Source organism: Zea mays, unplaced genomic scaffold, assembly GCF_902167145.1.
Source record: "Zea mays cultivar B73 unplaced genomic scaffold, Zm-B73-REFERENCE-NAM-5.0 scaffold_674, whole genome shotgun sequence".
Taxonomy (NCBI): domain Eukaryota; kingdom Viridiplantae; phylum Streptophyta; class Magnoliopsida; order Poales; family Poaceae; genus Zea; species Zea mays.
In genome coordinates, this window is record NW_023367338.1 from 1 (window position 1) to 27,603 (window position 27,603).

General features: G+C 45.2%; 1 protein-coding gene and 1 pseudogene across 2 annotated transcripts; both read left to right on the plus strand.

The window, feature by feature from the left end:
• The first annotated feature begins 719 nt into the window (after nucleotides 1-719).
• LOC118475815 (uncharacterized) lies at nucleotides 720-5,297 on the plus strand (annotated as a pseudogene). Its single transcript, XR_004855119.1, has 5 exons — nucleotides 720-922; nucleotides 3,319-3,433; nucleotides 3,530-3,618; nucleotides 4,699-4,797; nucleotides 4,888-5,297. The product of XR_004855119.1 is annotated as an uncharacterized protein (transcript).
• Nucleotides 5,298-23,528: 18,231 nt separating this feature from the next.
• Nucleotides 23,529-24,941, plus strand: LOC118475816 (LOB domain-containing protein CRL1-like). Its single transcript, XM_035963976.1, has 2 exons — nucleotides 23,529-24,170; nucleotides 24,267-24,941. The coding sequence occupies exons 1-2, from the start codon at nucleotides 23,892-23,894 to the stop codon at nucleotides 24,720-24,722; spliced, it is 735 nt and encodes a 244-aa protein (XP_035819869.1). The 5' UTR covers nucleotides 23,529-23,891; the 3' UTR covers nucleotides 24,723-24,941.
• The last annotated feature ends 2,662 nt before the right edge of the window (nucleotides 24,942-27,603 follow it).

Below are 27,603 nucleotides of genomic sequence, written 5' to 3' on the forward strand. Positions count from 1 at the left end.
TTTTAATATTAAATATAAAATATATATTGTACTTTTTTTTGTAAAATAAATATAATTATGTCGTGCCGGATCAGCACTATGTGCCGAGGCTACAACCCAATCACGGCACGACGTCGTTGGCTCTTGCAAGCATTAGGTCGTTTTTGAGACCACATTGGCATAATGGACTCCATGATGTTTGAGGTTACTGAATTGAATGAAGCAACAATGATTTGTCACGCTAACAGTAAAATAAAAGATTATTGGTTGATTTTAAATATTAGTAATTGTTACGAAGTAGCATAATTTATATGGAGCGCATCCAGTTTTTATTGATGCGTGGCTTAAGCAATCACTTCATATTTTGATCTATCTTTTTATAATTTTGAGTTCATGTGACTTATTTTAAAAACTTAAGCTCATAAATTTTCTCTTATTTGGTTTTTATATGGTGGAATTATGTCATTTTATAACTCTATTTATTCAGTTAGTCGTTGTGAACTCTCTTCTAATCGCTCACTTCATTGGCCGTATTATACTAAGACATATTAGATAGAGTAAATAATAATATCAATTAGCCAAATAAAAAATATTATACGGAGAGCAGAGATAATTAATAAAAAATATTAGATTTTTTGTGGATAGTTTTTAGGTATTGTTGTAAGCCGTCGTAACGTACCAAAAAGTTTTAGTTTACGTGTTTAATGTACGAACAAACCACCACGTCGCTATAAGTATAGGGTGGGCTCGTCTCGGACAAGCCCCGGCCGTCTCGATCCCAGCATCCGAGAGAGCTCCACAGGCCAGGTCCCCATCGCCGCGGCGCTTGCCCCACCTCTCCCCCGCCCGGTAGTAGCCTCGCCGCCGTTGCCGAGATGGGGTTCGTGTCCTTCGTCGGGAGGGTGCTCTTCGTCGCCGCTTTCCTCCTCTCCGCCTACCAGGAGTACGCGCCTCTCCCATTTCCTCCCCCTGCCTGCTCATTGCCTCTGTGCTTGCTCGCCGTGTTGTTTCGAGTCCGGTTTCGGTAGATCTAGCGCGGCTTCCGCGGAGTCCGAGGGAGAGTGTGGGCTGGGAGCTCCCTGGTGCGTGGATCTCGCGGTTGATTGTTTGATTTGTGAAGTCGGGATGTGTGAGGTGGTTGGATCTGCTCGTTTTTCTTCCTCCTGGTACACGTAAACGACAGTAATTTTGGTTTTGGGCCTTTTCGATCCGCATCTGAGCAGCTGAATTACGTGTGTATGCATCTATGATGGGGAGGTTGGGACATTCCATTGTCTGAAAAACTGGGTAGTTGAATTGCGGTAGTGATCTGCAGATTTGGAGGGAGCTGAAGTAGAATAATGTGTGCATGTACTTATTTAAGCTTCAACTTGCCTCTTGTACTCTGATCTACCTCGTAGTTTGTTGGATGTGGTGTTCTACTGTACCATATGTATCGCAACCACTGCCCGCTAGACTTGTATTGGCAAAATTCAAATTAGGTCATTCTTTAACTTGTGGTCCTGAACCTGAAGGCTCAGGAAATTTAGGATATGTGGATTCTAAGCATGGGTTGTGGAACCACATTGATCTGCTGCTCTTATAGGAAACAAATAAACACTAATTTAACACCTCATCTTGTAGTGAAATACCGCCAAACATGTAACCAACCATGGATAATTTTCATGCAGTGACATAAGCATAAACTGTGGAGGACTGGAGGTGCGTGAAACACCACTTGAGTATTGACCAAACTGGTCCACTGCCAAATCTTCCATGACTGTTAATTATGCATCTAGGTTTACAGAAGTTGCAACACAATTTTCATAGACTCAAGGTACTATGTGGGAAGAGGAAGTTTTTTTTTTGGGCTGGGTAGACTGAATAAATGACTCCATTGACCATTCACAAGTCTATCTTTTAAGGGTATGTACAACCCTGAACCCCTTGCACGGTACTCCAAGCACAAGACACAAGACATAATGTGATAGTGAATTAGTGATGCAGTGGAAGTGTCTAAAACCTGTGTCTTAGTATATTCGTTGCACCAATCAAAGTATTCAATAAAATTAATGCACCAATCAGCTATGTCTTCTACCTAGAGCATAGAGCCAAGAGACGTGTCTTCGTCAAGAGACGTGTCTTGAGTTTTTTTTACATTCAACCCTCTAAACAAAACCGAAGATATAGTTCAAGACACCCATTGTACATTCCCTAAGAGCGTTGATTTCAGTCGCTATCATCAATTATGATGCCTTCTTGGGAGACAAGAGAAGAAACAAAACCCAAGAGTTTGCATCTTGTAGCGAATTGACGGTCTCCATTTTTTCACTTCTTTCAAGGAGGCTTCGCAACAGTTTGCATTGGTTTAAACCAGTGTCTTGCATTTTCTGTAATTGTTATCTGCACTTGAGCTCTTTGTAACCTCCACTTGACTATATAACATGAAAATGCTGTGAGACCTACGTCTAACTTGTGATCCGATGATCTGCACTGATTATGAACTGTTGTGTGAACAGTCAGAGTAGCATGTTGGTTTCTTTTGGGCTGTGAATCTAAAGTTTTGATAAGATATGGTTGGTCCATACTCAAGTCCTATCATTACAGTGCTGTCCACTTAATTTTACAACTGACAGGGTTTAAGGAGTAGTTAGTGCCTACTGCCTAGTAGGAAATATTTATATAGCAGAGGCCATCCATTCGAAGGGGTTCTAACTCAACATTTTTATGGGTAATGACATCATGTCTAATGCAAGATACTGTTTTTGTTTATATCAGGATCAATATTAGGTTCACACTTAGGCTTAGGGCTCATTTGTTTCCCCCTACTAAATTTTAGTCTTTGTCACATCGGATGTTTAGATGCCAGTTAGAAGTATTAAATATAGTTTAAAAATAAAACCAATTACACAGATAAGGACTTAACGGCAAGACGAATCTATTAAGCCTAATTAGTCCATGATTTGTTCATATGATGCTACATTTAACATTTGCTAATCATGGATTAATTACGCTTAAAAAATTTGCCTCGCCATTTAGTCTTCATCTATGTAATTAGTTTTATAATTAGACTATATTTAATACTCGTGGATCGTAGTTGGCATTCAAACATTCGATGTGTCATGTGCTAAACTTTAGTCTCTAGAACCAAACACCCCTTAGTTTCAATTGAGATGCAGCTTGCTTGCTCAAAGCACATCTCACAAGTAATCTGATTATAATCATCGTCTAGAATCTTTCTCTGCATGTTGTACCAATGGGCATGCAAGAGTCAAGTCTAGCTTCAATTATTTGCTATTCCTTCTTGGCCATATGTCAGATGAATTAATAGTCCTGACACTTCATTCCACCTGGATGCAGGTTTAATGAATTCGGTGCTGATGGTGGACCAGCAGCTAAGGCCCTTCGGCCCAAATTCAACGTGTTTGTCAAAAATGTATCTGCTCATCTGGGAGTAGCTGTGCCACACATTGAGGTGAGAATATACTTTTTTTTCCTCATGACATGAGTTATGTTATGTTCTATGGGTCATTGATTTATGTTGCTTACGTCATTACTTTGATTTATCCAGTTGAAGCATGTGATTGCTGCTACAATTGGTCTTAAGGGTCTTGGAAGCCTCCTTTTTTTTTGAGCAGCTCTCTCGGTGCTTATCTCCTGGTATGTACTGTGCTTGCGCTGCTGTTAGATCTTTTACCTATCCTGAATATTCACCTTCAAAATCATCCTTCTTTTTACAACCCTTATTGTAAATAAATGTCGCATATATCGAGCCACATGGCACTTTTCCAGGTCTCATGGTGTTCATTGCTCTATGTGCCCACGTTGGAAATATTACCCCTTGTCTAGCCATGCAAAAAAACCATCACTATGTAATCATGTGTTGTTTTATTTCAAGTTGAATTGAAATGGCATCAACTTAGACACTTAGTTCAGTTTAATTTGGGACTGTGGTGCACGTATTTTTGGTTCGGTGGTTACTTATAATATAATCGGACCTGGCTACATAGATATTCTTTTTGACTATCAAGGAACAGATAAGGACACCCTTAGGCCATAATTTCTTTATGTTGTTGGCTTTTGCAATCTGGGTTTAAAAATTGTTATATAAGGGATCCAATCTGCATCTTCAAAACTATTGTGTAATGATGCTTATGATATAAAGATCCGAATCTACCTGGTATCCTTACATGCCTTGCATATAGTTCTTTATCCATTTTTTTACCTGGTAGGTCTTGTTTCTAGTTGTTCCATAATTTGACTTAGTTAAGCTACACAGCACCATTTATGCTCCATAATTTGCCTTATTTAAACTATACGGCACCATGCCATTCATTGTTTGATATACATACTCCCAGGAAATATTGAGGATCAATCTTTTATTCTAAAAAGAATGACCACTGTACTTTTTTATGGTTATTGCTTTGTGTCCATAGTCCCCTTTTTTCCTGCTGATTTGCTGGACATTGAATGCTCAATGATGGGGGTGTTGCTTTATCTAGAGCCCATTGTTTTGCTAAGCGTCATCACTCACTCGTGCGGGTACTGCTAGAATAGAATGCTATATGAGTTACTTCTGGGCCTCCGGTCTTTATTATCTTTTCCTGTTCTCCTTACTCCTTAGGCACTGAGGTCACATCTACTGCTGCTTTTATTGTGAATCTACACATATCTGATCTTTGGGTCTGTCTCTGTGGCTACCCTAGCTATTAGCTAATGAAGTGGTTTTTATCTTTGCAGCTGCTGTACCTTGCTTTGATCACTCCTATCATCCATGACTTCTACAACTACGATATGGAGAAGGCAGAATTTGCAGGCCTCTTTGCGAAGTTCACCCAGGCAATAACTGATTTCTCTGTTCAGAAATGTTCCACCCAACGCACATTCTGTCGCAGTATCCAAATAACACAGAACAACTTGTGACCGCAGGATTTGGCGCTGATCGGAGCTCTGCTCTTCTTTCTGGGCATGAAGAACTCCATCCCGAAGCGGCAGGGCGGCAAGAAGAAGGCCCCCAAGGCGAAGACGAACTAGGGCTGCTTAGATAGCTGCACGCCTCAGGCGGGGTGTATCAGGCCACAGGTCTATTTCGAAGCAGGCCCAGCGCGATGCAGCGAATGCCATCGAGCTGCGCTTTTACATGTTTATCATCAGATTCCATTTTGCGGGGCACGGCCCGGACAAAGGTGTGACCGGGGTGGGTTAGGCGACTAGATTGCACGATTATGTACTTGCGATTTGTTTGTTGAACTGGGTTGCCGACAGTTAATCTTCATTTGATTTTATCTTGTTAGCAGCGCAGGAACCGTTGCTGATTCAGTGGTTGGTAGTTTCTTTCACTTCCTGAGTTGTTGGTTTAGGGCATGTTCGTTTTGCTCTTAATCCATGTGGATTGAGTGGGATTGGATAGGTTTAATCTCAAATAAGTTAAAATCTTTCATAATTTTTTTTAATCTCATCCAATCCATATGAGATAGGAATAATCGAACAAGCCTTTATGCGGTTTTTTTTTGGTCCTGCTAGTTCGGCAGACGCGCAAAATCCAAGTCATAGCATGCAGACTGTGCTCTTGCAGGATGCATAGCAGACGAGAAAGGCTGACAGCCTTTTGTTTGCTGTGCGGTTAATTTTATTGAGTTGCTGTGCGGTTAATTTTATTCAGTGAATTTTACCTATGGTAATGGGGTTCGGATTTTGCTCTCATACACATATACCTAATGAAAGAAGAATTTATTCCAAATATATATACCTATGAGGATTAAAATCATTATATACCTAACTTCAATTGAGGAACTATTTATGGGTTAACAAATATCAGGTCTCCATCGACACCTCTAGGCGCACGGGACACTCGGCCCAACTGGCTCAGAAGTAGGCGCAGGTACCCTGACAGCGATGACTGATACCAACTCACAGTTTTCACCGGCTGTGTACCAACATTTTTGCTGTGCTTCGCAGCCGCTCCCTGACCTCCAGTCCACACTCCACAACATGCCAGCATCGTATCGTATCTGACAAACGGGGAGCGTCAAGTTCAAATCAAACAGCACAACCACAGTGGCCCGCAGCAGGAGCGCTGGAGCCAGGCCAGCCCAGGCCGTCAAACTCTACACGAGTAGGATCCTGGCCGCAACTATTCCCCGTCGTCGTCGTGGTCGCTACCCACGTTCCTCTTCCTTCCCGAGCTCCCCAAACCGGCCACCGGCGCTCGCTGTCCACGCTCGCTCCTGACGACGGCCGGCCGGTCGGTCGGTCGGTCAAGACCCTCTGCGTCTCGGTCCGCTAATACGGCCAACGCCATAGCGGCCTGACGACGGGCACCAAACCCTGGTGTCCCTGTCACGAACCCTCGCCCTGGCATCGCCATCAACTGGGCGTGCGACGGACGCACGCAGCGCAGCGCAGCATGAAGTGACTCGATCGCCTGTCCTGTTGTGGAAGCTTGTTAATACCCACTCCCTCACAACACAGTGCTCAAATTTGCCTTGCATCAGCCATTACATGTCGCGATTAGATTAGACTATTATTATGCATTAGTTTGGGGGGATTAGAAGAGGCAGGGGGTGGAAGATCTGTCCCCCGCGGGGCGCTTACCCGGCACGGAACGAGACGGGGCAATAGCGCAAGCTGCTGTTGTATCCCAACAGATCCGCTCGCGCGTCCCCGTGCAGAAAGCGACGCGATTGCGTGGTGTCTCGCCCCAGCCGGACAGGGCGCGACCCGTGTGACCTCCCCCTGTCCCCCCCCTCCGTCTCCCTCCGGACGCTACTGCGTCGCACGCCCGCTCAAATTCTGCTCGGATCGGGTCGGGTCGCGTCGATCTCAGTAGACCACGGCGGCGGTTTCAGCCTTCGGATACCGCATGGGAGGTTTTACTTGCCCAAGGACAGGTTCGGCCCTGATTCGTGTAGGTTTCGACAGTGACAAGGGGCCTCATCAGTGGTCGTCAGGTCAGGGGCAGTGAGCCAGCACAACACTCCAACCGACCGGTTTGACCGCCGGGATCGCTTTCACAGTCTGTCTAGTTGAGTTCTGCTGATGTTGATGAACAGCTTCGCCTGACCAAACTCGATCGCCACTGGCGTTTTCAGAACGAAGAAGAAGACGATGAAGTTGAAGCTGGCGCATAATCTGCCTGCGTCGAACGAGGACTCCGAAACAATGACGCGCAGCACTCAGGTCCATGTTCATCATCAGGAACAGGTCGAGCACTGGCAGCACCATTTGGGTGCTACGTCTGTTGCGTGGTGTACGTGCAGTCTGGAGCTGCACCCTCACCGTCCTTGCGCTTGCTCCATGATTAGAGCCTTAGAGGTCAAGTTTGAACGACGGTCGTGACAACGACATATCACAGCATATCTATATATATATATAGCCATAAAATTAGCGGACGCTACTTGCGCCCAGGCAGCAAGCTGGATCCACGTATCGTCCGACGTCCATTCTAAATGGCACCGAAAAACTAGCCAATATATGGAAGATCGGCATGCAAATATGCAACGTGCTCTATCCGACCTAAAATAGCCGACGTGATAGTAGGATTCGAACTGTATATTGTATGTTGTATCCCCCTCTAGAATAGCTGTTGTGCTCACTTTCTGACATGGAGCAACCGAACGTACATAAAATTCATCTTGTTTGGCTGCCTAGCTCTATTTCTTTGCATCTCCCCTAGCTTGCTGTTTCATGTACGTTCCTACTTGTTATAGAATTAATTTCCGTGTCTAAATCTAAAACACACCGACTATTATAGGATCGGACGGAGTGATGGTCTGTCGATCTCATCGCAAGGGCTTCAAAAGTCCAAGCTCCAACTGCACCCACCGTTCAGGTTCAGTAAGCCGCGCGACAGTTGGCCTAGGCCGGGCCATATCATTCGAACGCTGACGACGCACGGCGACGATGTGGGCAGTGCAGGCCAGGAAGTGAGCTGCTGTCGTTCACTGACGACGCGAAGAAGAAAAGAGCTCGAGTTCCCTAGGCAGAGGCGCCTCAACGATGCGATCTCTCTACATGGATGTCCATGTCTATGCATCGATCCATGCGTTTCAGAAACAAGACACGCGCGCGAGGGGATCTGTAGCAACAAACAAGACAAAAGGGGGGAGCTGTAGGGTTTGAGTTTGATGATGGCGCGGTGAGTTTGATGTCCTTTTCGATCAGCTTTCGCGGCGAAAGTTACACGCGCGCGAGCGACGCACAGGACGACGACACTGACCCTGCAGCTCCGATCCGAAGACCAACATTTTGGCTCCATCTCCATCCTCCAACGCCCGCTGTAAGTATTGCCAGTGGCAGCAGCCGCGCACGGCGTGGGGAAGAAGCTGCAGTAAACAACGCGTTTTTGGCTTCCACCGCCGATCGCGCGCCATTTGCTAGTAGCAGGTTTCGTGCACAGACTGACCAGATGACTGGACGCAAATAAAGCAAGCAAGAATGTACAATAGGGGTGGCGCTTCACGAGCTGCATAAACAACTGCCCTGCAGCCCCAGGTGCATACGCACGCCATCAATACAGAAGAGATGATTAACGTAGGTTAGAATTAGGATCGATCGAGGAGGAAGTCGGCGAACGATCATGGCGCGCGGCCCCACACGTGCGCGAGCCTCCGGTTACGTACGTACTACCAGGCGCCAGAAAGGAGCCAAGTTGTAATTCTTGTTATATATAAGTTGCATTATTCTACGATGAATATATACATATCTACAACTCTATCATGTGTATTGAATTATTCTACGATGAATATATATACACACACACAACTCTATATGTATGATTCTAACTAGATATACTACATGATGAATCTAGCGATATTCATTTAACACAGTATTATAAGTACTGAAGAGGCGGGAGCTGCAGGCAACCCACCAAATAATCTTGATCCGGAGGACGGGGGTTATACTTATACATAGTAGTAGTATATATTAATTAACGGACAGTTATATTGGACCACCGACCGGGCGGCGGCGTTCCACTTCCACTTCCACGGACGCGGCCAAATTTGACTAGCCACGCCCACGCCCAACCCCAACCCCAACCGGGTTGGCGCCTTGCGAGAAGAGCGCGCTTATGCAAGCCATGTGAGCCATGACGCCGCCACATCTCCACGCATTGGCTTAGCGGGCTAGCGGCTAGCTCCTCCCCTGCTCGGATCCGCCTCTAATAATTCCCCATTTCTTTGACCGGCGGTGATAGATGATGCCATCTATCTGAACTGAACATGCATGCATGCTCCCAGCTGGATCACGGCTGATGATCTACCTATTATACATTAATCCCCCCCTGGCCCTGATTCCATTGGTTTATTCTTTCCTTTTCCCTGTCCTTGTTCTAGCTACTAAAGCTACTCCATCCGGTTTCCTATTAGTTATCGTTTTGGATAAGGTTCAAGTCAAACTTATAAAATTTTGACTACAAATAACTATTTTGTTATTTAGTTTTGGAACCTAATATTTATATGCACCAATTTATCATAAAAAGTACTTTTATAATAATATAAATGTATTAAGAGTTTATTTGTATTTTAACAAAAAAACATTGGTCAAAGTTATATTTTGGAGACCGTGTCGTTGTCCTAAACGACAACTAATAGGAAATCGGATGGCCGGGCCGCCGTGCGAGCGAGACGCGAAGAATTGTTGCAGGACCTAGCTGGCCGGGAGTATCACCGCCACAACGACATCGACATCTAGCTAACTAGCGCAATATAATGCATCGTCAACACGTTGTTGAACAGCGGCTCGCCGCATGCATCAGCTACATATATATACAGCACACGGTAATGCATACGCACGCCATCAATAGAGAAGAGATGATTAACGTAGGTTAGAATTAGGATCGATCGAGGAGGAAGTCGGCGATCGATCATGGCGCGCGGCCCCACACGTGCGCGAGCCTCCGGTTACGTACGTACTAGGCGCCAGAAAGGAGGCAAGTTGTAATTCTTGTTATATATAAGTTGTGCATTATTCTACGATGAATATATACATATCTACAACCTATGTGTATTGAATTATTCTACGATGAATATATATATACACACACAACTCTATATGTATGATTCTAACTAGATATACTACTACATGATGAATCTAGCGATATTCATTTAACACGCTATTATAAGTACTGATAGTGTTTTTTTTATAATAAAAACCAGCTAGTAAACTGAAGAGGAGGGAGCTGCAGGCAACCCAAATCTTGATCTGGAGGAGGACGGGGGTTATACTTATAAATAGTAGTAGTATATTAATTAACGGACAGTTATATTGGACCACCGACCGGGCGGCGGCGTTCCACTTCCACTTCCACGGACGCGGCCAAATTTGACTAGCCACGCCCACGCCCAACCCCAACCCCAACCGGGTTGGCGCCTTGCGAGAGAGAGCGCGCTTATGCAAGCCATGTGAGCCATGACGCCGCCACATCTCCACGCATTGGCTTAGCGGCTAGCGGCTAGCTCCTCCCCTGCTCGGATCCGCCTCTAATAATTCCCCATTTCTTTGACCGGCGGTGATAGATGATGCCATCTATCTGAACTGAACATGCATGCATGCTCCCAGCTGGATCACGGCTGATGATCTACCTATTATACATTAATCCCCCCCTGGCCCTGATTCCATTGGTTTATTCTTTCCTTTTCCCTGTCCTTGTTCTAGCTACTAAAGCTACTCCATCCGGTTTCCTATTAGTTATCGTTTTGGATAAGGTTCAAGTCAAACTTATAAAATTTTGACTACAAATAACTATTTTGTTATTTAGTTTTGGAACCTAATATTTATATGCACCAATTTATCATAAAAAGTACTTTTATAATAATATAAATGTATTAAGAGTTTATTTGTATTTTAACAAAAAAACATTGGTCAAAGTTATATTTTGGAGACCGTGTCGTTGTCCTAAACGACAACTAATAGGAAATCGGATGGCCGGGCCGCCGTGCGAGCGAGACGCGAAGAATTGTTGCAGGACCTAGCTGGCCGGGAGTATCACCGCCACAACGACATCGACATCTAGCTAACTAGCGCAATATAATGCATCGTCAACACGTTGTTGAACAGCGGCTCGCCGCATGCATCAGCTACATATATATACAGCACACGGTAATGCATACGCACGCCATCAATAGAGAAGAGATGATTAACGTAGGTTAGAATTAGGATCGATCGAGGAGGAAGTCGGCGATCGATCATGGCGCGCGGCCCCACACGTGCGCGAGCCTCCGGTTACGTACGTACTAGGCGCCAGAAAGGAGGCAAGTTGTAATTCTTGTTATATATAAGTTGTGCATTATTCTACGATGAATATATACATATCTACAACCTATGTGTATTGAATTATTCTACGATGAATATATATATACACACACAACTCTATATGTATGATTCTAACTAGATATACTACTACATGATGAATCTAGCGATATTCATTTAACACGCTATTATAAGTACTGATAGTGTTTTTTTTATAATAAAAACCAGCTAGTAAACTGAAGAGGAGGGAGCTGCAGGCAACCCAAATCTTGATCTGGAGGAGGACGGGGGTTATACTTATAAATAGTAGTAGTATATTAATTAACGGACAGTTATATTGGACCACCGACCGGGCGGCGGCGTTCCACTTCCACGGACGCGGCCAAATTTGACTAGCCACGCCCACGCCCAACCCCAACCCCAATCGGGTTGGCGCCTTGCGAGAGAGCGCGCTTATGCAAGCCATGTGAGCCGTGACGCCGCCACATCTCCACGCATTAGCGGCTAGCTCCTCCTGCTCGGATCCGCCTCTAATAATTCCCCATTTCTTTGACCGGCGGTGATGATGATGCCATCTATCTGAACTGAACATGCTTGCATGCTCCCAGCTGGATCAAGGCTGATGATCTACCTATTACATTAATCCCCCCCTGATTCCATTGGTTTCTTCTTTCCTTTTCCTGTCCTTGTTCTAGCTATTAAAGCTATACTAAGCTAGCCGGCCAACGAACCAACGGCTGGGCCGCCGTGCGAGCGAGACGCGAAGAATTGTTGCAGGACCTAGCTGGCCGGAGTATCACCGCCACAACGACATCGACAGCTAGCTAGCTAGCGCAATGCATCAACACGTTGTTGAACAGCGGCTCGCCGCATCAGCTACATATATATACAGCACACGGTAATGGCAGTAGTAAATAATAATACGCCAGCTAGCTATAGCTAACACAGTGTGGCTCTGAATTGCTAGATAGATGTGTGCTGTTGGGCCTCGACGAGTCGCTGTCGTCGCATCGATATTCTTCTTCCGACCAACAGTGCACCCGGCCGTGCGTGAATGATTGTATCGCTGTTGCAGGCCGCGTTCCGTCCGTCTCCACTCCAGCTTGCGGATTTCCGGGGCCGGCGAGCTGAAGCAACGACCGGTGATCGTCTGTCTGGAGGACAAACCAAACCACGCGCTGCGCTGCTGGAAGTCTCTTGCGGCAAGGAAAGGAAAAGAATTCTCTTGTAGGTTGCCCGGTCAAGGGTCTGGGACTGTGCGTGTGCTCTCTTTCTTTATTTCTCTCTCTCTCTATTCAAAGAAATGGGAGAGGAGTCTTGACGTGAAGCCTTTCTGACTCAACTGCTGATTGGACCGGGGAGGCGCCTCATACGTACTGTGATTAGCAATGGGCGACAAGGTTTATTTGTGCGCGCGTGCGTGTGTATATATATGTTGTACATAAGGTCAAGCCTGCTTGTAAGGATGTTCAAAATGTACTCCATCCGTTTATAGCAAGAATACAACTTAAAATAGTGCTATGTGTGTTAGTACATCAAATATGATCTAATAAATACTAATTACTTATCATATGAAACAGGTTTCTTCGTGCGCCTCCCTTCCAGCGATTTCCCCCCACGCGCGAGAAAACCATCACCCAACGATTCCCTCGCCCCACGCGCGACAAAATCCATCCAAAAATGAGTGTGGTGCTATCTAGGGTTTAAATTGTGGTGGCCCTCACCCCCCCACTCACAGTTTCTAATCACCGGGCTCGTATCAATTTGTGTTCTATAAAAGATAGATATTGTAAATATTGTGAATAATATAGGAAATGTAGTGACACACGGCAACTAAACTAGTAAAGTTTTATGTTTATACATATATATTTAGTCAAACTTTTAAACACTGTGACTAAAAATACATTTAGAATTATATTCTTTTCTAGATGAACATAGTAATAGTACTGTACTATTTTTGCGGCAAAATTGTAGTACAGGTAAAGCAAACAGTTTGAGCGAGTGAACTTTCATTATTAGATGCCAAATGCCAAGATATATTCATATAATGGTCCTAACTTTCTATCATTTCCAGAGGTAACATGTGAAATATATATTTATTTAGTTTTAAGTTTTGAAAATACGATAAATTAGAGCAGTCTTAGATATAAAGATCTTTAGATTCATTTAGGATTTCCTAGAATGTGACATTGTAAGAGGCAGAAATTCACGAGATAAAAGATCATATGTTAACATACCTATCGCAGTCAAGAGAATTCGGCTACATATTGACATGCTTTTCTAAAGCTAGCACCGGTCTTCGTTTAATCAATTTTATCTATTACATATTCTTGGAACTTCACAGATACCTCATTTCGAGCTGTCCCTTAAATTGGTTCTCTAATATCCTATAGGATTTATTTATTGTAGCCTCCCACTCTATTCCAATATGGATCCCACGCCAGTGGGAGTGTGGACATGTATTCTTCGACGACCTTTCTTTCGTACATCATCGTCGAAAGGATGTTTCTATCCATCCTTGTCCCTAAGTCTACACACATTTTTTAATGAATTTCACGTTTTTTAGGTTGATAGTTCTTTTTCTGAGTTTTAAAATTTATAGGTCCATGCATTTCTATTGCACTCTATGGACCCTATTGATGGTAATGACAAGAATGTATCAGCCAATTGGGTCCAAATAGCCATCACCTACAACTCCACCATAGAAGCTTCTTGCTATCACACCCAAGTAGTTGAAGGATCAGTGGTCGAGAGCAACCGGAAGATCATCCTCTTCAACAAAAAATCTACAACCACTTGTATACAACTTGACTGAGTGGAGCAGATGATGCTATGCTGCATGAGCAGCCAAGAAGAGCTTCCGAAACAAGCCTGATAAAACCAACTTTAAGTTGGAGCACATGTGGCACACTCTTCGTCAACTATCATCAACCTAAGTGGTACATGGGGTACGATGACAAGACTCCAGTTATAGAAGCAAAAAAGATCATGTCTCAACCTACAACAGTTATCGCTCTGCATCATAGGAAAGTGTGGGTGCGTCACGCCTATTGGCCACAATAAGGCATGCAAGAGCTCAACGGAAGCAACACATAGTAGCGAGTCCCTAATTGTGGAGAAAAGGATCCTAAAAATATGTGCAAGGCTAGCTAGAGGATTACTCAAACTAAATTGTTTGAGAAATTTAATAAATTGCTGGATCACTCCACCGCCAATATTGACAAAAACACGAAAATGATGCATAACTTGGCCTTGAAAGGTTGACAAAACAACGGTAATTTTCATTTTCTAAAGTTTTTACATTGTTTTTTATGAATCATGTAAATTTTATTTGCTTAATTATGCACTCGGATGGATTTAGATTTCAATAAAATGTTATTTTTTATTTTAACTAAAAGTTTATAAAATAAAAGTTTATGTGACATTGAGGTGACTATAGTCTAACGATAAATACTGTGCAAAATACTATACACTAGAGCGTTACGATAAATAAAAGGCTAACAATGATCGAAAATGGACCGGTAATGCAATCTATAATGCGACGGCCGATGTAGACCTAAAGGGTTGGAACCCCCTAATGTCAGTATTGATAGTCGCCTAGAGGGGGGGTGAATAGGGTGAAACTGAAATTTACAAATATAAACACAACTACAAGCCGGGTTAGCGTTAGAAATAAGAACGAGTCCGCGAGAGAGGGTGCAAAACAAATCGCAAGCAAATAAAGAGTGTGACACGCGGATTTGTTTTAGCGAGGTTCGGTTCTCGCAAACCTACTCCCCGTTGAGGAGGCCACAAAGGCCGGGTCTCTTTCAACCCTTCCCTCTCTCAAACGGTCCCTCGGACCGAGTGAGCTTCTCTTCTCAAATCACTTGGGAATCAAACTTCCCGCAAGGACCACCACACAATTGGTGTCTCTTGCCTCAATTACAAGTGAGTGTTTGATCACAAGAAAGAATGGCAAAGAAAAGAAGCGATCCAAGCGCAAGAGCTCAAATGAACACTACAAATCACTCTCTCTAGTCACTAATGCTTTGTGTGGAGTTGGAAGAGGATTTGATCTCTTTTGGTGTGCTTTGTAATGAATGCTAGCTCTTGTATAGTGGTTGGAAGCTGGAAAACTTGGATGCCATGAATGGTGGGGTGGTTGGGGTATTTATAGCCCCAACCACCAAACATGACCGTTGGTGGAGGCTGTCTGTCGTATGGTGCACCGGACAGTCCGGTGCACACCGGACATGTCCGGTGCGCCAGCCACGTCATCAAAGCCGTTGCAATTCGACCGTTGGAGTTCTGACTTCTGGGCCCGCATTGATGTCCGGTGGCGCACCGGACATGTACTGTAGAGTGTCCGGTGCGCCAGCATGGGCGTGCCTGACGCCTGCGCGCTCTGGCGCGCATTTATTGCTGTTGCAGGCGACCGTTGGCGCGAAGTAGCCGTTGCCCCGCAGTTGCACCGGACAGTCCGGTGTACACCGGACATGTCCGGTGAATTATAGCGGAGCAGCCGCTACGGATTCCCGAGGCTGCCAAGTTCCAGAGCCGCGTCCTCTTGGAGCACCGGACACTGTCCGGTGTACACCGGACAGTCCGGTGATTCTTCTGAAAATTCCCGAGGCTGAGGAGTTCTGCGCGAGGTCCCCTGGTGCACCGGACACTGTCCGGTGCGCCACCGGACAGTCCGGTGTGCCAGACCAGGGAGCCTTTCGGGATGCCTTTAGCTCTCTATTTTGAACCCAACTTTGGTCTTTTTAATTGGCTTGTTGTGAACCTTTGACACCTGTATAACTTATACACTAGAGCAAACTAGTTAGTCCAATTGTTTGTGTTGGACAATTCAACCACCAAAATTAATTAGGGACTAGGTGTAAGCCTAATTCCCTTTCAAGTATAGCAAACATAACTCATACAATGTTTAGAGCAACTCTAAATGACTAGCCAAATCTTTTTGTAAAGATAAATTTGGTTATTGTTAGAAGAAAAACTACACTAAGGATTGATTTGGTGACAAGAGGATCACGAGGGGACCGGAGGGGATTGAAGGGGAAATGAACTAATTTCCTCCTCAATCCCCTCCGATCCTCCCGCGATCCCTAGTCACCAAATCAGCCCTAAGAGTATCTCCAAAAGACTAGTAAATAACTTATCAAGCTAAATTTTAGCTACTTAATAGCATAATAGCTCTCCAACAGACTAGTTATTTAACTTGCTAAGCTATCTTGGTCTCTAAATTAACTCTTTCACTAGCCAAATTTGACTAGTAACTCTCTCTAGCCAAGATAACTTGCATGTTGGAGAGTCTATTGGAATGATATGTTATATATAAAGTTTAATGTTTATGGAGAGACAAATAAAGAGTTAAATAGAGAGTCAAAAATAAAGAGTCTCTTGAAGATGCTCTAACATAAACTCTGTAAAATGACTCTTCAAATTTAGTAGCTTTTTATTCCTCCACGTTCGCTCTTTATTTTTTTGTCGTCATTCCGTCTTTTGGTTTACGCGGTTAGATTGGCCTACTCTTTTTTTAAAAAATATATATTTTAGAGAGTAGTTAAATCAATAATTTTGGTTAATTTATTTAACTATTTTTTGGAGTTGCTTTTAGGCCACGTCGTTTCAGCTTATTTGAAACTAGAGATGTCAATGGAGACCCGATACCCGCCAACCCGTGGGGAATTCCCCTATTAGGGTACGAGTATGGGATGGAAAGTGTCCCCATGGGTATGGTTATGGGACAAAATCTCCACCCATTGGATAAATGAGTATGGGTTTGGGAAGCAATAATTCGAACCCGATTACCCATGGGTATTTCATACGTGTACACCTGTCGTGTTTGTATGAATGAGTTAAGGCCGAGCCGGCCACCAAGCCTAGCACGACAGCGCACCAGGCCCCAGGTCCTAGCCCAACAAGGCAACATGACAAGGCAACTAGCAGACTAGCAAAAAACAAAACCTAAAATAACCAGCCATATGTTACGCCCTGCCCAGACGACGGTGACGACTATAGATTCTCAGGCGCCAACGAACTCAGATGGTGACCAAGGAAGGTGAGCAAACTCCATTTCTCCATTTCTTCTATCGGTCCTGAAGTACTTATTTCTTTTCTGATGGATGGATGAATGGATCATGGTTCATGGATGAGTGCTTGCTGATGTAGTGATGTCTGAAATCTAGATTGGTTGTGCTACATGTTAGTACCTAGTTATCCCTTAATTGGAGATGGAGACCCATTGGGGACGCGAAACCCGAATCGGGACAGGTATGGGATGAGTTTTGTACCCATGATGAGTATGAGGATGGATCAAACATGATGGGGATGGGTACGAGATGCTATAACCCGGTGGGGAATTCCCCATTGACATCTCTATTTGAAACTCGCTCATTTGACGTAAAAAGAACAAACTTATATGAAAACCTATCTTTGGGCCGGTGTTTTACAACCCTGTTATGGCAGTCCTAATTATGGCAACACGAAACGAAGGAATACTGCTGGCGCGCGAGAGGGCTGCCGCCGAAAGGAGACGGGAGCGGCGCCGGTGACTCGTGTAGTGCAGGTGCGCCATGAGTCGCGAAGGACACCACCGGGACACGCCGGCACCGATTGTGGCTCGTGCAGGGAAGGGACGACGCGTAGAGACGGTACACTGAAAAGGGAAATGTATTTAATCATTTCCTATAATCGATTTTTGTGTTTGACGTTCATCATATACCACGTGAACTAACTAGTTTGTCTAGTTGATCGTTTTTCAGGTGCATAAGTTCATCTACAACTATTCTAAGTTGACTGCCCAGAATACCATAGATTATTGCAAACAGGAGAAGCTTTTTGGAAAACACCTATGCATGGACCGTTCGGGCTCTTGCAACGGACCGTTCGCGACACTAGGGTAAGCCTCGGACAGGAACTCTGCAAAACATACGTTAACACTACGGACCATCCGAAGTATAAGCGCGGACCGTCCGGTCGTTGTAAAACCAGAAAAACCCGAAGGTGATGGGTTCGGTAAAACTCATTTTTAGTGTCCTCGCGGACCGTCCGGGGTGCACGTCCGGATCGTCCGCGACTGCTTTATCTGACATCTGACGACGCATGAAATGCACTATAACCATTGATATAGCCGTTACGGCTGGCCGTTGCGATTTTAGCCGTTGATGTGCAGGGCCGGATCGTCCGGACAAGGGGTACGGATCGTCCGTAGTCGGCAGAAAAGGAGCAACGACTAGAAAGTGGTTGGAGGCTATAAATACAACCCCAACCACCTCCATTCACTTCATCTAAGCACTCTACTCATTCACATTCAATACAAGAGCTAGCAATCAATTCTACGACACATTCTAAGCTTCCAAAATCTCCAAGTCTCACAACCAAGACAAGTGATCATTAGCGCTTAGTGACTTGAGAGAGTGTGATCCGTGTGTTATTTGTTGCTTTTGTTGTTTGGTTTTCGTAATCGTGCTTTCTTCATATCTTTCTCAACCTTCCAAGTGAATTGTAAAGCAAGCAAGAGACACCTAATTGTGTGTGATCCTTGCGGGGGTTTTAGTGACCCGTGTGATTAAGAAGAAACACTCGAACGGTCTAAGTGACCGATTGAGAGAGAAAAAGGATCGGAATAGACTCGGCCTTTGTGGCCTACTCATTGGGGACTAGGTTTTTTGGAACCGAACCTCGGTAAACAAATCACCTTGTTCATTTGTGTTGATCTCCACTTGATTTGTTTCCCCTTCTTTCCTCTCTCTAAAAGTTCTCTTGCACATATTGATTTGAGTTGGCTCCCAAAGTTATCTGCATTGATTGAGCAACTCTTGACAAGGAGAACTATCTTCCACACTCTTAATTATTTCTAACACTAACCTCGATTATAATACGTGTTTAAAGTTTGTAAATTTTAGGTTTCGTCTATTCACCTGTTTTAGGCGACTTTCACTCACCAACGGCTCGTGCAAGAAAGAGGCAGGGCGCAGAGAGATGGCCCACCGATGGCGGCTCATGCGGACTGAGTGAGCGAGGGTGCCGATTTATACAAATCGCGACCTTGGAGCTGTGATTTCACTGTGGGCTCACCTTCACTTCTTCGTGGACGCACGATCGAAACAACCAGACGCAACAACGCGTTCGGCAGCAGGACTATCAGCTTCTACTAGTCCCAGATGCGCCAATACGCGGAAACATACAGGTTCTCTGTAATTACAAAAGACGCAGTCCACGTGAAAGCCAAACGCTTCTAAAACACACCTTAACAATTTGCTAGAGCTGTTTTATGGTAAAACTGGAAAACCGAATCTGTAATTGTTGAAACGAAGCTCTTCCAAACAGAGTCAGGTACTGGTATCTGTTACGAGCCTTTTCATGTGTGTGTGCCGGCCGGGAGAGGACTAGAGGAGGGTCCATGGATGAGAATGAGAGAACACGAGAGCAGAGCACGAGCACCTCTAGGTGGCTGCTGACTCCACGGGACTTGTGGAACAGACAAGAAGACCCACCACTGAGCTCCCTGCCAAGTGCTAAAGCACCCACGGCCCGGCGGCTCACTCAGCCCCGCAGGAATATTTGGAACATGTCCTATCCCTGCTCCTCATGATCCGCATAGGCACAAGCACAAGCCACGCCACGCCAACAACCCTCTCTCTCGCTCTCGGGGGTCTTTTCCATCCGTCCGTCCGGCTGGGGTATAGTTTTCAGTCCCACTTCCCTTGGTTTCCCGGCCGCGCTCTCAGTTGCCCCCCCCGGCTCCGACTAGTAATAAAGCGCTACGCGCCACGCATCCATCAGCACAAGTTTCTAAACCATATATTGTCCTAAATTCTGAGGACTGACGGAATATAGTTTTGGTAATCATGCATTTTCTTTAATTTCCCTGCCGCGTACGGAGTACTTCTTCTCTTCTTTCAGTACCGCCGTGCATGTGTGCCTGCCTGTTCGGTGGTGTTCAGTGACTGCTGCTGTCCTTGTCTTAGGTACACTGTGCTTTGTTGGCATGGGCGCGTTCGGCTGCCCTGCACGGAGCACTGTTGCAGCTGCAAAATACTGTTGCAGCTGCAATCCCTAGAGAGAAAATACTGTAGAAGCCGCAGCCGCAGTCGGATTAAAGCCGCAGCGAACAAGGAAGATGATGGGCACTGCCTTGTCCATGGTTCAATGGACACTGACTGTGTCCCGTTTCTTCAGTAGAGAGAATTCAGCAGAACTGAGCAGGCCGCCGTTTCTTCAGAAAGGCTGCTGAAAGGAGGAGGAGGGTAGGAGCATGATAGGAGGATGAGCCGAGGTGACAGGAAGATGATGGGCATGGATCTCGGAGCAAAAAAAGGTCACTGGCGATTGGTGAAGAGGCAGCCAACTTCGATGAGAATTGCATCACATGACATCCACGTTGCATGCAGGGGAGGCTGCCGGAATGGAATGGAATGGAAGGAAGGCTGGCTGGACCTGGAGGAATTGGGTGGGTGCGTGGTGGGAGGCCCCGAACTGAAATGACAGGCTCTGGGCACGCGCAGCATTCCAAAGGCGGCAGCAATCGTTTGCGGCCTTGAATGGAAGAAAAGTTTTTTCATTTCATTCCAGGGCCTGCCTGTCTCCCTTCCGCTCCCTCCATGGGGCTCACACGGTCACACCATGGCCACAGTTCCTGCCGGCCAGTTTCGCCACTGTTCATCAGAGCGCTCGTGCTCGGGGTTTCGTTTTGTTTATCTTGGCCTATTCCAGGTCCTTCTCCCCTCTTCAGGTACCAGTTGTGCAATGCATGCATTCCATTCATTCAGTCGCTGCAGGTGCAGGTCACCCCAAATACACTAGAGCTACTACAAGTACAGAAATCCCATGTATTTCGCTTTAGTTTGTTACAGAAGGGTCATTGCCGTGCGCTAGAAAAGTCTCTCTGTTGAAGAGCAGTGAAGAGACGATGAAATACTAACTCCGATCCTAGTAGTTGTACTAACAGCACTACCTCGCAAGTTTTTCCAGTTTTTTTTAAAGACCACCTCACAAGCTGCTTTTTCCAATCTGAACAATTGAACATGTAGTAACAATAAATAAACAGGTCAGAGTTCTTCCCGCTCCAGTTTCCGATGCTCGACAGATTAACGCTAGTTCCCAGAGGATGAGCAAACCGGCAGGATTAAACAAACGATGGGGGAGAGAAAGAGCTGCATTAGTGGTCATCGTGGGGGCCAATAGAGTCGAGAATACTAAAGCACCTGGGGCCTGGGGGGTACGTACCCGAACTACCCTAGCCTTTCTTTCTTTCTTTCCATCTCACTATTTTTTGCCACCTCCTATACACACACATGGTGGGCTTGATGTGAGAGGATGCCCGGGGCAAACAACACGTAAAAACTACCAAGGAGATCCAGCCTAATAAAGCTCGGGAAAATTTAGAAGGGCATCCAACCCAACCAGGTAGTGTTTCTGAAACTAGTGACAGCCCTACCCTAGCGCTAGCGAATCCAGAGAAATCCACGTACTGCTTCTTTTCTTACGGAAACCGTAGGAACTTTTTGCATTGTTTTTTTCCTTCTTCTTCTTCTTGAGATAGGAGTAGGGATGTACTCCGTCCAGTTAGTTTTGTAAGAGGCTAATGTTAAAAGTAGAAATATCAAAAACTTCTTATAATTTGAAAGTTAAAAGCAGTTATTGCCCAAATTACTAGCTAAAGATTGTGACGTTTGGATTTGATATGACTAGAGGGAGCATTAATATAACATCTAATGTGGTATACAAATTTTAAAAAGTTTGAAAACAGGGCCAGAGAACAAGGAATGGCCAAATTAAATGACTAACTTAGCTTGTTAATTACCTGACGTGCTAGCTTGACAGTGTAAACGCATCATCAGTAGTTCTTATGCTATACATGTTTCTGCTAGCAGTTACACACTAAGCTGTAAAATGCCGGTCTAGCACCCAAGCTGCACATGGCAGTTCCAATGTCCTACTGACCAGAAATAGGCGATGAAGCTATTGCATTCTTATTTCTTTGCCCTAAAAAAAGAACTTAAAAAGGTTATTGTATCGTCCATGACAGGTAGTAAAAGTGACCTGTATTTTTTTCTCATAAAAAATGTGACCTTTTGCTCTTGCTTTGATGTAAATTAGAGGCGTAATAACTAGGAACGAACAACAAGAGGCAGGGTGCATGTAGTTGTTGCAGTTGCATCTCAATGGAAGCCCTCGATCATGAGAGCATGAACACATCACTGCTCTGACTTCTGATGCGCTGGTTGTGGTTATTGCCATTCCTTCCATCCATATGTTTGGACAGATAGAGGAAGAGGCCACAGCTGAAGGCTGAGGCCAGCACTCCTTCCCATCTGTCTTTGTTACTAATTACTTGGGCCTATGAATCTAGGATGCAGTAGACTGATGGATGTTTACAAATTACAATGCCATCAATGATGATGCCCAGGATATGCTAGTTACGGAATCAACATAATAACGCAATGATAAGTAAGCATAGGCCATGACCAGCCATCTAATAACAGATTAGATTATTAGGCCAGACCGCCAGACTAATCTGGTTGAGCAAACACTTCCAGTGGCTAGTGGGAGGCAAAAAGCCTGATTAGGATATACAACTACAGGCGCCAGTACGTACTAATCGTCCTTTTGAGCATTCTGTGAAGCAGAACAGAGGCGGCAGAGTTTCAGAAGTTCTGCTGCCCTGTTCCAGTCCTTCATAGGTGCAACCGTGCAACTGCTATACTACACGTAGGAACAGTACATCTTCAGCTATACTAAATTCAGTTTTTTCTTCTTCTTACAAACGCATATTTTAAGCTACAGCATTGGCAGGCCATTGCTCGATTTGTTTTTTTCTCGGTGGTTGGACTTACATGCCTACAGGAAAACTAAAACAATACGTATATGTGGTTTTCTGATAATCAAATCAAAGGGGGAGGGGGGATGTGACACCAGAACTAGTTCTTTCCCATCACCCATTATTGTTTGCTTTTGCCCAGTCTCGCGAAGAAAAAAAAATGAAATCAAAAGAAAATATCAAAGCGACGAGCAGCGACAACTCCACGTCTGGAGCCAGGTGATGTATGAGTGCAGGTACTACACGGTACATAGATTTTATTTTTTTAAAAAAAAATCATAAGCATTTATTTTATTTATCCCCAAATTATGAACTGGACTTTGCTCGCTGGTCTCGCAGCAGCCGAGCCCAACTGCACACAAAAGAAATGGGCGCATGAGCAGGCACAGAAAAACTAAACAGAGAAAGCATGCATTAATTAGACCAAACCCAAAACCCCTAAGCAAAAGATTAGCAATGATTGGCGTCTCCATTGTGCACTTGCACAGGTACTAGTACTCCTGCTAGGCTTGTTGTTGTAGGGTGCCTGCCCCATGCAGTGCAAGGAGGGAGGGGTGTGTCACCATAAAAATTTAGCGGCAAGGGCGAGGGCGATTGGAAGCTCAAAATAATGAGCTGGTTGCCCACCGGGGAGACACGCCGGATTTGTTTAATCCCCTGGCCCTAATCCCCCAGCCCTGCCGTCTCCTCCTTATAAGCAATGGCGGAGGGGTCTTGCTCTTGCATTGCACCTCCGGCCACCGCGCCATAGCCCGCAGTAATTAAGCAGGCGAGAACGACGAAGAGGCGGTCACGCACCACACCGATCAATCCAGCTCGAGCGACCGATCACACGTGCAGCACAGCACAGCACAGCGGTGCTCGGCGAAGAGAGATGACGGGGTTCGGGTCACCGTGCGGGGCGTGCAAGTTCCTGCGCCGCAAGTGCGTGCGCGGCTGCGTCTTCGCGCCCTACTTCTGCCACGAGCAGGGCGCGGCGCACTTCGCCGCCATCCACAAGGTGTTCGGCGCCAGCAACGTGTCCAAGCTGCTCGCGCACCTGCCGCTCGCCGACCGCGCCGAGGCCGCCGTCACCATCTCCTACGAGGCGCAGGCGAGGCTGCGGGACCCCATCTATGGCTGCGTCGCCCACATCTTCGCGCTACAGCAGCAGGTGTGCATGCGCGACTGCCCCGCCGCGCCGTCTCTGGGCTTGTCTCTTAATTGTGATAGGGTTTAATTGCTGACCGGCCCGTGCCAATCGATCCAGGTTATGACCCTGCAGGCGCAGCTGGCGTCGCTCAAGGCGCAGGCGGCGCAGGGGCAGCAGGGCGTGCACGAAGACGCCAAGGGCTACGTGGGCAGCGCCGCCGCGGAGCAGCTAGGGTACGGCTACCCCTGGTGCAGCGGCAATGGAGGCGCCGCAGCAGCAGCAGCAGGCGCCGTGGGCGCGCCCGCCGCGCAGCCGGGCGCGTACGGCAATGGCGCGCACGAGTCCCTGACCGCGCTGCTGGGGTCGTCGGACTACATGCAGCAGTCGCTGTACCACGCGTTCGAGCAGGCCGGCGCGGACGACGACGACGGCCGGCAGGGGTACGCCTTCGAGGCAGCGGCGGAGTCCTCGTCGCTCGGGGCGGAGGAGAGCGGGTGGAGGTCGTCGTCGGGGTACCAAGACTGCGAGGACCTGCAGAGCGTGGCTTACGCTTACCTGAACCATCGCTCGTAAGAACTGAGAACTACTACTACTACAAGAGAGAGAGAGAGAGATATAGATATAGACATATCTGTCCTCAATTCCTGATCATGTTTTGGACTTTAGCCTGGGGAAATATATGCGCGATTTTCGATCGATCAGTCGATCGGTCTCCGCTACAAATAATCCAGAAGCATGCATGCATGTGACAGACCACTGATATATAATAGATCCACACATTATTGATCATCAGTGTAGAAATTAACGTACGTAGCCTAATTAATTGGACAAAGAAAATGGAGAGCCCTTGCTGTGATTATGCTGCTAGTTCTGTCAGTGGTGGGGTTGTGTTTTCTTCTCCAACTCTCTGCCTACCTGCTGCAGCAGTGTCTGCAGACGATAAGGTTAGATTCGTCATGCCGGCCGGAAAATGTACTCCAAGGAACATACAAGGCAGCATATTGAGAGACAGGTGATTGATTCATGGCCACACGTGGAAGATCCAATTAGCCTACTATTTTCGTTGACTCCTTTTACTGGAACTCTTTCTGATGGGACATGCACACACATCTTCAGCATATATATAGCTACTATCTAGTAGATGATATGATAGAGCCTTTTGTCTTGCGTAGACAATCCTACTATAGTGATTAATAACTCTCCTATATCTGGATTATTACCCTATAGCTACTTGATTACCACACATGTAGATATTCTAAGTCATGACCATTACATCCTTAAAAAAGGATAATTATGGTGACTCATCATAATTAGTGTGGTGTCTAATAATCTGTCTATTTTTTCCCAGGATTACATTTGGTAAAAACCTTTTTTCTGAAGTTTTGTTTATTTGTACACAAATTTTGGTTAGATGTTTCCATTGCGTAGACCACCATCTTTTAAACCATAGATGACTGTTTCACAAAAAAAAGTTGACTCCTTTTACTGGAACTCTTTCTGATGGGACATGCACACATCTTCAGCATATATGTAGCTACTAGTAGATGATATGATAGAGCCTTTTGTCTTGTGTAGACAATCCTACCATAGTGATTAATAACTCTCCTATATCTGGATTATTATTGCCCTATAGCTACTTGATTAACACACATGTAGATATTCTAAATCATGACCATTACATACTTAAAAAGGGATAATTATGGCGACTCATCATAATTAGTGTGGTGTCTAATAATTATAGGTGTACATTTGGGCCGGGTCTGATGGGCCGGCCCGAAGCACGGTAAAAAAAGCACGGCCCAAGCACGGCACGGCACGAAATATTTTAGTGCCGGGCCGGCACGGCCCGATATATCGGGCCGGGTTTGGGCCGAGGTCATGGCCCATGGGCGGGCACGAGCACGACCCGTTTAAGGCAGGCACGAAATGGCCCATATAGAGGCACGAAAAGGCCCATATATTTATTAAAATCACACTTCATTCCACACTTTCATGTACTTGATAAAGAACACAAAGCTATAGATAATGTTAGTTAGATGTTTTTTGTAGCTTTGAGTTAGAGTATGTGATATAATTTTATTTTTGTTATGAACATTAGATAATAAACTGAACTTACGAACTTTATTTAGAGCTTATTATACTTTTTTCTTTCTAATAAAATGATTTGTAAAGGAGGTAGTCATTGCATAGCTCTAGTAACTTAATACAATTATTAAGTTTGCTTTTGGTCAAATTTATTTGTCTTATTAAATTTGTTTTGAATTTCGGGCCCTGATGTGAATTTCGGGCCAAAAACTGCATTTCGGGCCAAAAATTGAATTTCGGGCCCTAATGTGAATTTCGGGCTTTTATAATTTCGGGCCGCCCGAAATGAGCCCGGCACGTTTAAACAATTACGGGCCGGGCCGTGGGCCGAGGGCTAGGCCCATGGGCCGGCCCGGCACGGCCCGAAATTCAAACGGGCCGGACCGGCCCGAAATTCAAACAATACGGGCCTTTTCGGGCTTGGGCCGGGCCGGGCCGGGCGGCCCGAATGTACACCTATAATAATCTGTCTACTTTTTTTTCCCAGGACTACATTTGGTAAAAACCTTTTCTGAAGTTTTGTTTATTTGTACACAAATTTTGGCTAGATGTTTTCATTGCGTAAACCGCCAGCCATCTTTTGGATCATAGATGACTGTTTCACAAAAAAAAAAACAAAAGTTGTGGCTAGTGTAAGTGTAACTATGAACATATATAATCTTAAGGCCAAAAAAATCTTTTAAAAACAGGTCAGTCCTGAACGTGTTACATGGACAGCAGGATGGAACAAGCAGCTCATAGTTATATGGGAGATAGATAGAACCATGGGTCTCAACCTCAACTTGCGTGTGTAAATATATATGGAGCAGGTCAAATGATAATGTTGCATGTATAGAAACATATAGTTGCCTAGGGTAAGGATTATATACAAATACACTTGAACGTATTGAGCATAAGTAATAAGGGTGAATCGCCATCCATAAAATGTACTAGTTGCATGCTTGCATTAGCTAGGATATATTGATTATGAAGAGGGGCTGTTTGGTACGGTTACCGCTTGGCAGACAAAAGCCTGACCCCCTGTAATGGTTGATAATTTGAAGTGCATTATTTGTAAAAAAAATCCATGTTTTGTGGAACAGATCCAAAACTAATTCTTTGAATTTTTTTAATATAATCCCAAAAAGCTAGCGTAAAATGGACCTTATAGTCATTACTCACTTAAACGCAGACATAATTCATTTGACTTCTTGATGAATGACTGTATTGTATATGACTCAAGACCACTGGTAGATTTACATACTGTCTTATTAGGTGGAGGGATGAAGTCTCCAATTGTGTTTTCCTTAGTGGATTAAAATAAAATCAGAAACAGTTCAACTAAAGTGGTGGCAGAAACTTGTTTCCAGAAATGCTAATAATTAAATAG

What these genes read in the sequence shown, in the direction of transcription:
- LOC118475816 (XM_035963976.1), top strand. Translation starts at nt 23,892, where the DNA reads ATGACGGGGTTCGGGTCACCGTGCGGGGCGTGCAAGTTCCTGCGCCGC. An exon ending in TCTTCGCGCTACAGCAGCAG is followed by an intron (nt 24,171 to 24,266) that starts GTGTGCATGCGC and finishes CAATCGATCCAG; the next exon opens with GTTATGACCCTGCAGGCGCA.